Raw genomic sequence first — 16,543 nt, 5'->3', positions numbered from 1 at the left:
TGGGCTGTCAGGATGATTCAGCGGAGGCCCCTCCCATGCCCCCCACTCCCTCCGTCCTTCACATCTTTCTGGGGTGTTTTTGCACTGTTAGTCCCACATGGACATCAGCATCAGGCCCAGAGATAGACAGTGAGGAGGGGCGGGGGAAGAGAGGCTCGGCAGGCAGTTAAACTACTGCCATGGTGAGCTCGCCCTGAAAAGGCCACATGCCTCCCTGCACAATTATCCACTGTGCATAGAAGCAACACCCCAACCTTCCCCCCTCCCCACCCTCAACTTCGACACACACCCACGCTGACATGCACACACTCAACTGGAAGACGGACAGTAACAAAGCGAGGAGAAATACTTCTGCCTGTCCAGATTGTCCCACAGATTTAGACTTTATGCTCCCTTTGATTATGTTTGTGAAATTGAATGCAAGCATGAAATCCTTCCCCGGGGAGGGTGTTAGAACAAGGTCAACATCAGCGGAACCAGCTTGGGTTGGACACGTAGCACGAGATCATCAGTTTATCATGAAAATCCAGAGTCTTATGTTGCCTCCCTGCTTGTTGTGTTGCAGGTTACTTCAGTGCGTTGGCAGTGGTGCTAAAAACAAGTGAGGAATCCCCCTCCACAGACGAATTTAACAGTAAGTGCTTATGACCGAACGCACCACCCGAAACGGCCCCAGAATGAACTCGTCACCTGCTGTTTCTCTTCCTTTGCAGGGGTCGAGTTGTCATGTTTGATTGAGTCCATATCCACAACAAACCCACGGATCGAATGGAAAAAGATCACCAACAACAAGCCGAGTTACGTTTACTTCGACAGGAAGATCTCAGGTAAGGCTCAAAGTCAGCTGCTGCTGTTTCTCTGCTGCTTGTTGTTCAACTCTTTTCATCTCTCCCGTCAGGTGACTTGGAGAACAGAGCCTTGATCAGAGAGCCGGCAACATTGGTGATAACCAACGCCACAAGGTCAGACACAGCCAAATACCGCTGTGAGGTCACCGCCGCTGACGATGCCAAGTCATTTGACGAGATTGTGATCGACCTCATAGTGAGAGGTACTCCGGCTTCCTTTCATCCCCAATTGAACTCTGTGTGCTTCTGTTGGAAAACAGAAAAAAACCCTACAGGAAACGAAGACTAGGAGCCGCTACCTCGCCCTTAAAAGGCAGACTTCACACTGCGGATGCTGTAAAGTGAAACCCTGTTGTAGGTCGCACCGACCCGGGTGGCATACTCTCTAGGATGCGTTCAGAACTGCCCAGCTGCAAAGGCGTGTTCTGGGCTATAAGAGGAAGGCTCTGAAACTGCATCTGTTCTGAACTGCAGTGCTAAAGAAAGCATGCGCCCCGTGTTTCGGTGATGTTTTCTGGCTGGTTTTCGCCAGGTCCTGTCAGTAGTGCCACTTCAGTGACCCATGAGTTTTCGGCCTTTCTAAAAGCTTCGGGCTGATTTGTAGGCATCAGTTTGTTTCTCCTCGGTGGTGCTTTTGGACTGTAAAAGCTCGAGATGTACTGTCCTGATTTGTGTCATATGTTCTGTGCCACCACAGTGAAGCCGGTGGTGCCAAAATGCAGCGTTCCAAAGTCTGTGCCTTTCGGGAAGTTAGCCGAGCTCAGCTGCGTGGAGGAGGAGGGCTTCCCCAAGTCTCAGTACCAGTGGTTCAAGAACAGCGAGGAGATTCCAGAGGACCCCAAGTCCAGTCCCAAATTCCTTAACTCCTCATACACGCTCAACACAGGAACAGGAACTCTGGTCAGTATGCGGGTGCACGTGTCTGGGCAAGGACACACAAGCGGGGTGTGGGCGGGGCATTGAGGGGACAGTGGCCTAATGCCCAGGGGAAGGGGCAGATATTTTAGGGAGGCAGTCGAGGGGCTCGAGCTGCGACAGGAATCTGCTCTCCTCGTTTGCACATTCCTCAATTCTAGGTTAGTTTCCAGCACAGCTCAGACTGTTGCGCTCTCAGACGTGACCCAGCACCAGCCGACTGCTCTTTGTCTCAGAACCAGGCAGAGCGGTCAAGACAAAAGACATTTCAAAATGGTTCCTTCAGCTCTGTCTCACTTTCTCTTCTAGCCTGTTCGAAAAGGAGCGCTCAGTTCCAGTCTTCACAGAAAAAGTGAAGACTGGAACTGGAACAGTTCCATTGCAAATGGAGTATTTGTCAATATTCTGTTCAAAAACATAACTTTGTGATTGAGCTGTTTTCATAAAATAAGAAATTAAATTAAAATCACATTTGAATAACCTTGTTCACGCAATAAGTCATTACAAATCATGGCAACAATGGTTGCATCATTTCATGAAATATGTTCATAATTCAGCCATGGCACTAGCGCTCATCATCTATCAGCCATCAGAGGAGACATCGCCATCTCATTCAGGGGTCGCTGCGACAAACCCCTCATACCTATGTGCCATTTTGGGGATTAGGTAGTTTGTGATTTTACAGAACTGCTAAAGATTCAACATGCTTGAACAACACAGAACCTTTTATGAACTGTGCAGCTGTGAGAGCTCTGGTGGCGCCGGCTGCTCGTAGTCCAAAAAAAAACATCCATCCTCAAACTACTTCCTGTTGTCTTCTTCATTGTTTTCACCAGTAGTCGCATCCGGCTGTTGATCACGTTGTGTGAAGCGATTTCCATTGCAGTTTTGCGAAATAAACCCATTTTGATACTGCTAAAAAAAAAAGATCAAAATTAGCATGTTTCCATTAAGCAAATTCATTTTTGTAATTTCAATTTGCTCAATTTTATGGTTAATGGAAATGCAGCTGGTAATTTCATATTGCATCGTTATTTCTACATAATGAAACATGGAGAGTTTACTTTTGGACTGTTTACACACAGAGTTGGGTAATAGTAGTTACATTTATTCAGTTAGTTGAGTAATTTTTTCTGAAAGGTTACTTTTAGGAGTGTTTTCACTATGTTGACCTTTTTACTTTTACTGGAATAATTATTCTATGAAGTATCGCTGCTCTAACTTAAGTAAAATTTCTGGATAACGTGCCCAGCGCGAGTCAGGTTTTGTTAAAGTTGTTGAAGTTTTTATATGTTTTATATTGAAAGAACTTGATTTGGAAAAATCTTTCTTTTACATGATTTTGTTATTTTAATGAATTATATTGGTTTTGGTCTGTAAATACTAACATTTCCACAATTTTGTATACTTTGGTGTAATTTTTAAATATTGCATAACTGATGATTTGATCAGTGGCGTTTTTACCAAACACTTGTTTTACTCGTACTTGAGCAATTTCTCGGCGGGATCCTTTATACTTTCATTTAAATAAAAATATGTTGAAGTAGTTCTACTGTTACTTGTGTGCAGCTTTTTTGCTACTCTACCCAACCTCTGTTTTTAACCATACCATAATTTACCTTACATTACAGTATGTAGAAGGAAAATAACACTCCTGTGTTTCCACTATGCAACATTTATGCATTTACTGCTGTTGTTGTGAACAAAGATAAAGTGAAATGCTTTAGAAAAGAAGCAATTGTACCTCAGGACAGAGAATTACAGATATAAAAGCTGGTATGTGCTGCTTTGAAACGGGACACTTGTCTTCAGTTAGCGAAGGTAATCACGAGTCAGGACGCATAATGCAGGAGAACATGTGTTAGATCTGCTGTGGTTTTAGCCTGTCTCTATGTTGCGAAATCCCAGACGGACATGCTGTTCCGATCTGGACTCTATCGTGGTTAGACCATCTGTTGCAGGACTTTCTAATGGCTAAAGTTAGTTGTTTTATTTTGACTTTGTGTTGGAATCATTAAAACGCATTCCTATTGGTACTGTGTCACTACTAAACCTATTAGTGTGTCCAGTCTGCACACATAACAGCAGAAAAATGGGACAAAAGCTGCAGTTTGAGTTAATGTTGGTGGAATAAGTAAATTTTCTACTTTGGTTATGTGAAACAACTTTAACTAAAACAAGCAATGTCATGAGAAAATGCTTTGTGGTAGGGATGCGATTTTTCAGAAAAAAAAAAATGGTATCGGCTAAAATCCAGATGTCCCACCAGCTGTTGATGACTGGCAGCTAGATGGAGATCTGCACAATTCCTCACTATGTCTCCTTGCTGAAAGATGTCATTGACAAAAGTTTAAATGTTTGTTGAAAAACTCTTAATTTGTTGATCCTCTTTTTCTGGACACTTTGCGACTGTTTTACATGCTTGAAATGAAGCAACAGATCGTAGCAGTGAAAAGGTCGATGCAAAGAACTCAAATATTGTTGACTTCATGCTGTCGACAGTGAAATACTAATCAAATTGTCTCATGACAATAACTTGCTGAGCACTATTTATTGAGATGTATGTTCCTCTACAAATGAAAACTGACTGCGGTAAAAACTGTTTATGCTAATATATGTATTAACCTTATTGCACTAAATCCTGAAGAAATGAGCATTAGCAAAGGGTACTTTAACCAAATTGCCACTTTATCAAGAAAAGCGAGCAGATAATTTTCTTATTTAAGTTGAATTTAAATTAAATTACTCATCTAAATATAACTTTGCCCGATTGACAAGTAACATTTGGTCTATTAGTGGTTAGCATTAATATGGCGTGAAAGTCACTGCTTGTTCTTTGGTAGTGACTGTCAGTGCCAAACAAAGCCAGAGTTTTCATCCTGTAATGTGTTGAGATTTTCTTAAATAGGGAGTGACTGAAGAAAAGAAAAGTGCAGTCGCAGCAGGGGCCTGTATTATTCTGACGTGTTTCACTCTCTCTCTCCCTACGCAGAGATTCACGTCAGTCATAAAAGAAGATGCAGGCGAGTATTACTGCCGAGCGAAGAACGATGCAGGACATGCTCAGTGTGCAGCCCAGAAGATGGAAGTGTGTAAGTGTTAACTGTCTCCATCAAACTGACCGTGTTTGTCACCGTTGTAAATAGTCAGTCATGTTTATTTTTGTAGCACATTTTCAGTAACACATTTTCATCAAAACAATCATAGAGTCACCAATTGCGAAGCCAGTAACAAGCTCTACGTTTTGTCAACTTGCTTATCATCAAAATCGTCAGATATGTTCGTGGATGTTCCGTGAACAGACTGGATTTTAGACTTGATTTAGCCTAAACGCTGTTTCTCTGTGTTTGGTTCTGGTTCTAAGCTATAATCAGATGATCTGAGTAGTCTGAAAGGTTGATTAAAGGTCGTTAATGTATTTTGGTGTTAAGCTGTTCAGTGATTTATAAACTAGCAAATGTATTTGAAAGTATATTCTCTGAGCTACAGGGAGCAATTGGAAGAACTTTAGAACCGGGTTGTTGTGCTCTGTCTCCCTGGTTTAGTGGGAACGTGAGCAGCAGCGTTCTGGATCAGCTGCAGCCGTCTGACGTTTTAGGCAGGAAGATACCGTTGCGGTGATCAATCCGTCTAAAGTTAAACACGTGTCTAGATTTTCCTGGGACGTCCTGGAAATGTTCCTCAGGTGACAGAAGGCTGACTTTGTAACTGTCTTTATGTATCTCTGAAGGTTCAGGTCTGTGTTCATCACTACACCCAGATTTCTGGCCTGATCAATACTTTCCAGCTGTCATAAAAACAGAAGCTGTGTGCTGACTTTAGATAGTTCCTCTTTAGATCCAAAGATAATAATATTCAGTTTAGATGTAAATGAAAGACTAAAGGAACTGATTTAGTTAATTTAGTAGCTGGATAGCAATGCTGTAAACTTTTTGTTTATATCTGAGAGCACTACGTTATGTGCTGCTGGAACTAGCTTGTATTGTTTCACAGGTATTGTTAAACGTTTCTCAATAACAAGATTGGAACATTGATGTGCATTGTGGCCTTTGTAACACCTGACAGTGTCAGTTATAAAAATTGGTATTGACCAAAATCAGAATTGGCAGGTCAGGCTTTTTAAAGATTAGCGATTGTCCAGAAAACTGCAATTGGTGCATCCCTAGTTGTTAGGTTTATTCTAAATGTCATTTCTGACCCCCTCCCACCCCTACCCCTCCGCCCCCACCTGATTTAACCTTTGCAGATGATATTGACATTGTGGGGATCGTACTGGGAGTGCTGGTGGTGGTTATTGTGCTCCTATGTATAACGGTGGGAATTTGCTGTGCATACAAACAAGGCTACTTCTCCACTCAGAAACAGACCGGAAACAAGTAAGATGCCCAAATATGTCGAGGTGACATATACGTGCATGTCACCTCGACATCCACAAAATATATCTTTTTGTTTTAAATTAATAAACGTTTAAGCTAGCCAGACTACAACAGCTGTGCTTTGATTTGTGTTTGCCAGCTACAAAGTTCCAGCCAAGGGAGACGGAGTGGACTACGTCAGGACAGAGGACGAGGTTTGTACATCCAGCCTGCAGAAATCATGCTCAGTAAAAGATAACGTGTTGAAACTGGCCTATTAAATACATCTCAGGCTCAACAAACACTGACAGCCTCAACAGTCAAACTAACGTGAAACCAGCCTGTCAATTTTAGCTGTTTTTGAATAATAACTGCAGTCTGGAACTATGACCACATGACACAGCTTCCAAGGTGAAACCTCGAGTTTTCTCTACTATATTACATCATGACATGGCTGTGACATGACAATCAGGATGAAGGATGTTAGTTGAATATACTAGCTTGCTTCTATGTTCACACAAGCTTAAAAAATGTTAAAATGTATACTTTTTTGATCCCAAAGGGAAAATGAATTAAGTTGCCATTTTAGCTACAAAGACAAAAAAAAGAGTAAATTGTGAGAATCATTTCTCAAATTTTTGAGAAAAAAACAAAAAAGATTCTTTGCTGGTGAAAAGTTGTACATTTGTGAGACAAAAAACTGATCAAATAGTTGAATTGAATAAATGTTAAATATATTAATATTGAACATTTTGCATTTAGTAGTGGAAATTAGTAGTTTTTTCTTGCAAATTTACAACTTCAACAGAGAAAATATGAAAAATTAATCTTAAAATTTCTGGGGGGTTTTGTGTGTGTTTTTTTACAGATTTTTGACTGTACAAAATCAGAGAATTTTTTTATTATTTTGAAAATTTGCATAATTAACCTAAAAATTTTATAACTCAAAGGTTTTTGGCAGAAATTTACTACCTTATTTTCCCTTTTTGCTAAGTGCAGAATGTGTATTTGCTGCTGTAATTATTTCATCCAGTAGATGAATCATAAAGTAAAAAAAAAATCTCCAAATGCGACTACGCTAGCACTTCAAATCAGAGCCGTAACACCATATTGGTTCAGCTTCAACCCTCATGTCAGCTCAGTCCTTACACAGGTCATATACTAAGACGGCAGGAAGGTGATTCTGGTCTGGTTGAATGTATTTTGGGAAATGAACTAAAGGCTGTAAGGTCGTGACCTTTAACACTTACCATTCTAAATTAGGCCTGTGGAGCCTCAGAAGGAGTTCTCTCTCATTTTTCTAAGTAGCAAAGAGACGTCCACTCCTTTGACGACTGTCACATCACATCTTAAAAGTTTTGCACTTATAAACCGTCTTAATGTAAAATAATGAATTTATGAATTTTGGGCCATTGCTCCGTGTAGCTTCTAGCATTGATATTCTTTAAGTGTAATCAGAAAGTGCACAATGTCCATTTGGGTATATTTTAGGAGATACATTTGTTTATGTAAGCAATCAGGTAATAATACAATCAATTATTTGAACTGTGTGCTAAACTATATTATTTTGAAGTACAATCACTTTTCTAAATGTTATTTATTAAACCCTGCAGATTATCTTTGTAATAGTTTTGCCACGATGGTCGTTAAATATCCATTGCAACTCCCCCTGTCAACCCCTTCAGACTAGCCAGCAGCAATTAGCAAACACCTGCTGAGCTCATTATAGTGGGCTACTTTTGGAGCAACTCTTGTAAAAATGTTACTGAAGGGTTAAATGAGAAGCGATATTGCGATGACTTCCTGTTTTAGAAAGAGCAGGAGTTTTTAAAGAGACAGAGACCCAATTTCAAGATGTTAAATTTCAAAGTCAAATTTCTTTTAAGTCATATTTTATATATGCAGCAATTTTATAACAACTTTTTTTTCCTTTTCTTTTTCTTTTGTTTTGTTTTTTAAACAGAAATGTAAACTTAATGAAACGTATGTTTATTACCTGTTTAAAGGCTGTTAATTTCGGGCCTCGTTAGAATCCTAATATCCTAATTTATGGACCATGCCTGCACGCTCTCTCTCTCCGCAGGGGGATTTCCGACACAAGTCATCATTTGTGATCTGATGACGGAACAAGGACAGTGAGGGCTGCCGCGCTCCGAGTCGTGACACGCGGGCCCGCCCTCCACGCTGCTGGACCGCCGAGCTGCAACAGGCCGAGCTCCGGAGTTCGCAGCGGGACTGAAACCCAACCACTCAAACTTGCCAAAGGTGACAGGAGCTCGCAGGCCACAAGATGTACAAAATATTATCACCCTCATTTGAGTTTTGTTTGCTAAATTATGGTTCTTCATTTCCAGTCATTGCATGGTTTTTAACATAAGCTGAGGAGGCAGGAAGGAAGCATCTCTGATGTGCCAGGTAGAAACGGAGGAGGCAGTCTATCATGTCAACTTTCTACTGTAAACATTTAGCTTTTGTCATTTGTATAACATTTGTTTTCTACTGTTGAAACACTATTTTTGATGGAATATATTTTAAAATGCCTATAGATAAAAGTTTACTTTTTTAAATATTTGTAATATACTAACATGTGTGTAGGTTTTTTTTTTGTTTTGTTTTTTTCTTTGGTTGTGGATAAAAGTTTGTAACACTTTAACCACTTTGTGTTAAGCTGTAAGCATTCTCACCTTCTCAAAAGAAAGACTTGCTGCTTCCACATCCAGAAGTAAAACCCCGATGGCCGCTCTCACTTACAGAGTCGCTCCAGCCGGTCCAGGTTAAAGTGACAAAACTTCCACCTTCGTGTTCATAGATAGTCTTAGCGAGAGGCTTCGGTGAGCGCCAGTCGAACGCCGTGAACACCGTACCAGTCGCAGCTGCGTGTTTTCTCGTTTTAAGTGTCCTTCAATGCTTACGGTTTAGTCCTCTGTGTATTGCAGTTCCTGTCAGGATAGAGTTTGTCGTCGTACGCCGCAGTATGTGTTCAGTGTTACACCGTAGCAGTGAGAGTGACGATAACACTGGTTTTGTACGTTAACCTTCCAGAACCAGAGGAACCCAAACAAAACTGCTGAAATGCTCGATGTGGTGCCAGCGGGGGTCTCTATGCAGTCCGGAAACGTCTGGAATTTGATTTCATTATACAAGTTTGTTTTCTCAGACTTTATTCCCCATCCAGTTGACTAAGCGTTGTGTCCGCCCTCATGTCTTCTCCAGGCCTGTCACAATAACACATTTTCTGCCACCTTCAGTCTTTTATTCGTTCCATCCTTCCTCCATGCTTGAAAATCATAAATATCATCTTAAAAAACAACCATCTGAAGTAAACGTCAAGAACCAAATCTGGAAAAAGTTTGGAATTTTCGGAGAAAACCTGCGTAGGAACCCTGTACTTATTTTTAATTCTGCTAAGAAAAAGATGTCTTTTAAAGAAGGCTAACAAGAGGAATAGCTCATCAGAACCTAGTACTTTAACTAGACTCCACTTTGTCCAAACTCTGCGTACTAACATCAATCATCTCTGCTTAGCAGCTTTCACAGTGCACAAAGCTAAACATGGAACAAAGACTGATAAAGCCCTGGGCTGCACCAACAATCCTTCAATCTGGGAAAAGTCTGATTCCACTTTGAACAAACCAGTTAAATCAGAGCAGGTTCTCCCCAACACTCACAGCAATTTAAATGCATAAAGTGTAGTAAACACAGGACAAACATGAGATGGATTTAGTATAGTTAGTTGAGTAGTTCCTCAACTAACATACCAGAAAACTGCAAAAACACAAAATCTTACCAAGGATTTTTGGTCCACTCTCTAGTGCAAATATCTTAGTGCGCTTGAAATAAGACAAAACTAACTTGCGACTAACTTTTCAGCAAGACAGGATCTTTTTTGATGGATTAATATTGATGGAAAAAGTACTCACATGTTAACATAACATGGTAAAATATATTGTTATAAGGGGAAAAACCTGCCAGTGGAAGTGATACTTTTTCATTAATATTAAGGAATTATTGACACGCTCCTGTATTGTGCTTAAAAGTTACTTATATGTCAGTTTTGTCTCATTTCAAGTGCACTAACATATCTGCATTAGAAACTAGACCATTCTCGGTAGGAGTTTGTTTTTTTACAGTGAACCCTTGAATCTGCTGGACTGAGACAAACATCAACAGACACATGTGGCTTCAATTACGTCCCATTTCTACTTGGAACTTATCACATCTGAGTTCCAAGTCTGAAAAGTAAAGTGAAACTTCCTCTTTGAAATCGGAATTTTAACGTGGGATCTTGACAGTTGTTCTCCCAACCCTGAATAGGAAAAAAAATTAAATAAAACCTCGACATGCTGCTGAAGTTTTCGCTTTTAACTGGGAGCGTCATCATTCCCAGATCCAGACTCCCAATGAAGCGAATCGAATGCAGAAAAAGCCTCTTTAGACGCCCAAATACAAAGAAAAATCTTTTTTTTTTTTTTTTTTTGGCAAAAATGGTTCAGACCCTGTAATTTGAAGCTGAAGGTTTGTTTTGGTGCAGCTCAGCCTCTACAGCTTTAATCACAGCTTGTTCTCATTCCACTCAGCAGAGCGTTACGTCACAGTGAAGTATTGATTCATTTAGGGTGTGGATGATTAACGCTTGTACTGATTGTAAATAGATGTTTGCTTTTTTTCTTTCTTTCTCTTTCTTTCTCCAGATTATGTGAAGGAGTGAAAACATTTTTTATTTTTAAACTGAGGCAATATGAAACTCTTTCCATTAGTGAGACTGAAGAACATTTCATGCGATCTTTCACAACAGGGGAGAACAAGAGCTTCTCCGGTCGGCTTTTGTTCCGAGCTCTTTGTCCATTTTAGTTTTGTAACCTGATCTCCTGCTTCGGTGTTCTCCAGAAGGCCGGCTGTGATCAGAGACGGAGAATCAGCTGAAATGTTAACTTGCTGTCAGTCATGGTAGAGACGATGTGCCCAACTTATTTTACACCGTCAACATGTCAGTCGGGTTCCTGCAAAGTCGAAAAATGCGCAACTTGAATTTATGAAAATAAAATCCTCCACTTTCACATTTATTGCTACCAAACAAAGGTCAAAATACAGAGAATTTTTACAAGTTGACTCTGGAGCTACTAGATTTAAAAAATAAATAAATAAGCAGGAACCCTGTGTCTAAGTGTACTCTTTCGACGAATCAACATTTTCCAGCATGTTGCTGCAGAAATCCCCACTCTTCATTTGTAAAAATAAAAAAAGTTCATTCCTCTTAAGTGCCTTCCGCCTTCAGACCCGTCCCGTGTCACCGGAGACGTCTCACGGCGTCGTCGGAGGTTCCCTCACCATTTTACCCGCAAAACCTTGAGAGGAATGATGCTACTGCAAACTCTGCTTTCCCTCTTTACATATCTGATCGTTTGTAAATATAATTTTTTTTTTTTTCATGGATTTGAAGATATAGACATGTTGAAGTAGAAATTAATTATTGTTAGTGCCTATATATAACTATCTATATATATAGTGGGACAGATTTTCGGGGGAGTGACGACTGCGACCCAAAGCACCCCGTCTTTCCAACAGGTTTCCTTTCCATCCGCCGCTGCATCGCTCACCCACGTGATTTGGTTTGCGAAGCCGCCCCTGTTCTGCTGCTCGCCGAGGTAAACGCCGCGCACAAGGATGAAACCAGACTGTGTGTTCACTGATATGACAGGCAGGTGGAAATGAGGCAGAGTTCTTGCCTGCAGGTGGCTCTGAAGGAGTGTGTGTGTTTGTGTAGAGGCTGGGGACGATGTGGGGGTTTTGTTTTCACATCATGTACATGTGGAAGCGACGCTTCCCACCGTGTGATAAAGAACACGTCACCTCTGCTGCCTGTCGAGCATGACTCTGAGCCGCCTGCGCGAAGAGGGGATCGAGCCTCTGGGTTGCTTTTGTTCATTTTAGAGCAAACTGCTTGTGATGAATAAAACTCACTCCTTATTTTCCTGGAGAAACATGTTTGTGTGGGTTTCTGTTCTTGCGTGTCAGTCCCCAAAGAGTCGGGTTGTTTCTGTTTAGAACGACTTAATGTCTGTGAAAACCGTCAGCTAGAGGTGTGCGACGCTGCGTATTTAAATGTAGGTAAAGCAGGCCCGGTTTCACCGATATCCGTATCGACACTTTTTTTTATTTGTGGTTTTTTTCTTTGAATTATTTTTTTTAAACCTTGGACAAAATTTGGACAAAGTTTAATATGATGAACACAAACGATAAAAAAAAAACTAACCAAATGTGTGTGTGTGTGTGTGCATATTTTCTAAAACTAGAGCAAAAAAAATATCACTTGAGAGCTAATCAAATCCAAATCTTTTTTGAGCTAGATTTGAGGAACTAGTGCACAAAAAAAGTGATGAAATTTCATGATCGATAATAATTTCAAGATTATTTTCGATCTAACCCCACTAGTATCAATCCCGATACTGATACTGACTTGGTATCAATATTAGTGGAAGGAAAATATGTATTTGGTAATCAGCTTGCTGGTCTTAAATCTCCTAAATGAGTCCAGGTTATTGGTTTTAAAAGTATTATTCTTCGATAAGAAAATTCACAAAACATTGAAAAAAAAAAAAAACGTTGCTTTCCTCAAGTTTGTTTAAAAATGGCTCCTGTTGCAACACGCAGCAGCAGCTAGAGAAGCCATGTTTTATTGTTGAGTCCATTTTATGGATTCATTTCACAGTCCTTCCACCAAACTTTACAATTAACCGAAACTAGATTACAGATCAACTGTGTTTGTTTTGGGGGGTTTTTCCCCAGGCAGCCAAAAAACTCAAGTAAGATTACCATCGTTATTCTTACTTAAGAAAAATATCTGTCCAAGAAACCACGCAGGTAAGTCTAACACTAAAGCTTCACAGCTACTGGCAAACTGATCAGAACATCTGATCTGATGGTTAGAAATTATGGAATCGTTCAAAAACTATGAAGTGGTGTTTTGAAGACACAATGGAAAAAGATACAAATAACAAATACTTTTCCCTATATGAAACTTATTAAATCAATACTTAGATTGTATTTTTTTATGAATCTAGAGTATAAACAGGAAGTCTCACTTTAACACAAATCGTAGGAGTGAGTCTGTGTCTGGTGCATTTTTGGTTAAAACATGTTTGTTCTTCATCTAGAGAAGTTCTCCACAGAGGGAGGAAGAGTATAGCAGTGCTTCATCATAATATCACTCGAAAAGTAAAAAGTGCAGCGCATTAAATCTACAGAAATCATGCAGAAATCCCCACTGTTAAAAACGTTTTTCTTGGCAATGATAAAGTGACACTGAAACAAAAAAAAAATTCTGCTGATTTGATACCTGAATAGTTTTGTCTTCTCACCGAATAAAAAAGTAAGACAGAAGCGAGGCTAAAAGTGAAGGTAGCTTGCAGAGAGCTGACTTTTTGTTGCTCTGAAGTATTTTTTTTTTTCTTCCATGGAGTAATCCAAGACTGCTCCGTGTGTTTCATCCATGTGTTTATAACATCTAAGGTACAGGCACTCTGTAGGTGTCTGGAAGTTTTCAGAGCAGAGAACTTGGAGCTGACATGCTTGCGGAACAGTCAAAGGAATGCAGATGGGAGGTAGATCGTGTCTGACGGCAAGATGTCGCCTATTTCAGAAATATCACAGCGCCACACGACAAACTGACAACAAAGATTTCAGCTGAAATAATTGTTATTATTATTATTATTATTATTATTATCATTTGTTTTAGGACAGCTTAAAACTCAGCTTGGTCAAAGTCCTTCTGCCGTTGCCATAAATAGACCAGAGAGTCGAACAATTTCTGATGGGATTTCATTGAGGACTTTAATTTCTCTCCTGATTGTGTCCCACCGTCTCAGTCAGCTTGTATTAAAGAACATCATTACGTCTGAGCTGCAGGGGAGCAATTTAACTGTTGTCAGGTTGGATCATAAAGCTATTCACAGTAAGCGGATCATCGTAATCTTTTTTTCATAAGTCACCAGAACTAATTAGGTTGGTAAGAAAATCTGTTCCCGGCGGAGCGTCGTAATGAGATAAAGCAGCACAACGCCGTTCGGAACAACGGCTTCCTCACATGTTCACACGAAATGGGAAATACCGTCACCAGCAGTGATGAGCCATGGCTCAGTTTTCATATTTAACTGCTTCCTGACTTGCATTACCTGGTAAAAAAAGCATCCAGTTTTCCACTTTTATTCACATCGTGTTTAAATTCCTGCCTATTTTATTTGGATTTTTCTCAATAAAGCATAAAGTAGTGCAGTGAATTGTTCTCTAAGAAACCTCTGAGGCCTTCACACATTGCATCGTCTTCAAACATTGTCAAAGAATATTTTCAGTCAATTAAATGCCGTTTTAAGTTGGATAAAAATGATTTAGGTTTGTTTTTGGAGCAGCAGGAAAATGATGAGTACCCTCCCAAATCCCCAAAACGTTGCTGACTACGGCCTCACCAGACTGGATGCACTATTTCTGAGCGTGGATAGTAAATATTTTACTACACTGGATGAAAACGGATGAGCAGGATGAAAGTGAGGCCTGCCAGTGAGATGAGAAGTTTAGTCCTGGCTCAGCATTATGAGCACCGGTGATAAACAGCTTCATTATGCCCTGGAAGGTCAGGGGTCACAATAGAAACTGTTTGGGTTGTCGTCAGTTTCAAAGCTTTTTCCCTATAAGCTCTATGCTATCCTGTCCAAAATCTGAGTTAATTTGGAAAATTATTTTCAGGCATATTCTAAATGTTTTCCAGTGACAATACGGGCTGAGTAATGTTATGATTTTTTCAGTTTTAGCCAAATTCTTGCTTTCTAGAGACTCTCAACTCTTCCAAAAAAGGGTCACTGGCATTTACTTTTTAAGAATTCACATTTTTACAAAAATCTTAGTTTTAAAGGAACTTACAACCAATGGATTGACTATGTGATTATCAAACATATCACTATTTTTAATCAGGTATTAGCCATATTATAGGCTATAAAGATGTTCCATCATGAATAAAGAACATTTAGGTTTTTTCCCCGTTTCTGTTGTAAACATTCATCCGTTTCAACAGCACTAACAATGATATGAGGGTCTAAGAAATAAATAACCATTACAGTGTTAAGTATTTAATATCCAGCCTGATTTGAAATGTGCTGTTGTTTTTCTGTTTGTTTTGTTTCCTCCTCTATTCATTTTAGATGTTTTTTTTAATGTGACAACATGGATGAGCACAGCTCAGCCTCTGAGCCTTTGGTCATACTTTACTGATGTGTTTAAAATGTAAGCAAGGATTTATGCAGCATGGTTATTTTTATAGTGCAGAACGATGGTACAAAACATACGGCGCTTAAATCCATAACCCATCTGAACTCAGAATGGAGGAGGGCACTCACGTCAATCCATGTGGTGACTCATGTGACTCATGTGGTGCCACTCTGCCCTCTGCTGGTCATTCTGACAGCTGCAGTCCCCGTAACCTGCTGTGTGCACAGTGCGGGCTTAGATCATGCAAACATACAGTCAATACCTTTTCACTTTCAGTATGAAGACTTTCACACTTTTGGAAAAGTCATTTTATAACTTCTTAAACCTTGTGGACTTTTAAAGCTCTCATTTAAAGTCCTCAGATATAATGCAAAACTTAATGAAAGAAGCTAAAAATCTCAAAACAATAGGCAATGTCTGCTAAAGAGAGCGTGTTATAAAGCAAATAATAATGGACCCAGAACTTATCCCGACTTTATTAAAAAAGTGCTCTGCTCAAGGGCGTAGGAACAAGTTTATTATTGGGGGGGACACATATCGGAAACCTGAAAGATCCGTAAATAGCTTGAGCAAAAATGTCAAACAATGGTGTCATCAACGTGTCACTCTAATCTGACCCCTTGTAACGAGTAATCTAACGTGTTACTATTTACAATCCAATAATCAGATTAAAATTATGTATCCAAGTTACATATTTGTGATTATTTTAAGAAAACACATATTGTTGCTTTCTTCCTTTTTCCTTGGGGAGATATGTTTCATATGTAACACCAGCGACACAAACGTAAACGATGGAGGGAAAAGAGATGCACATTTTCTAGCTGATAGATGAATTTTTCATTGAGTGATCAAATTATTATTTCAAAGTAACTATGCCATCCATGGCAATAAACTAACTACACTACATGTCATATGTGTGTAGACCTGTCAAAATAACAAATTTAGATTTTTGATAAACAATATTATTGTTTTTAGACCATTTGTCAGGATGAGTGGTGGATGGTGGTGAGGAGATGACGCTGAGACCCAGGTTATGAAGAAAATGGTGGATTTAATAATGATAAAGCACAAGGAAAACAGTCCACGACAGGCAGCACGGCAGGAGCCAAGCGCACAGCTAAAATGCCGGTAGCAAAGGCCTAACAGGACTAACATGCGAGCTACACA

At 39.8% G+C, this 16,543-nt stretch overlaps 1 protein-coding gene across 3 annotated transcripts in view; it reads left to right on the top strand.

Annotated features, from left to right (window-relative positions):
• jam3b (junctional adhesion molecule 3b) overlaps positions 1-12,099 on the top strand; it is a 44,886-nt gene extending 32,787 nt beyond the window's left edge. The window contains exons 2-10 of one of the 3 annotated variants that reach the window (XR_001777305.2): positions 566-634; positions 714-827; positions 899-1,051; positions 1,546-1,748; positions 4,756-4,855; positions 6,010-6,139; positions 6,279-6,333; positions 8,202-8,383; positions 8,473-12,099. Coding sequence is in view for 2 of the 3 variants with exons in the window: in XM_017308737.2 (XP_017164226.1) it covers positions 566-634; positions 714-827; positions 899-1,051; positions 1,546-1,748; positions 4,756-4,855; positions 6,010-6,139; positions 6,279-6,333; positions 8,202-8,237 (860 nt within the window). In the remaining variant the exon portion in view is untranslated. Of the gene's footprint in view, positions 1-565; positions 635-713; positions 828-898; positions 1,052-1,545; positions 1,749-4,755; positions 4,856-6,009; positions 6,140-6,278; positions 6,334-8,201 lie in introns of all 3 variants that reach the window. The other 2 variants (XM_017308737.2, XM_008428388.3) reach the window with 2 other exon arrangements.
• Positions 12,100-16,543: the final 4,444 nt, after the last annotated feature.

This window comes from Poecilia reticulata, chromosome 14, assembly GCF_904066995.2.
Source record: "Poecilia reticulata chromosome 14, P_reticulata-male-v2, whole genome shotgun sequence".
Taxonomy (NCBI): Eukaryota; Metazoa; Chordata; class Actinopteri; order Cyprinodontiformes; family Poeciliidae; genus Poecilia; species Poecilia reticulata.
The sequence above is the reverse complement of the archived record's forward strand: the minus strand, read 5'-3'. Positions and strand labels throughout refer to the sequence as shown.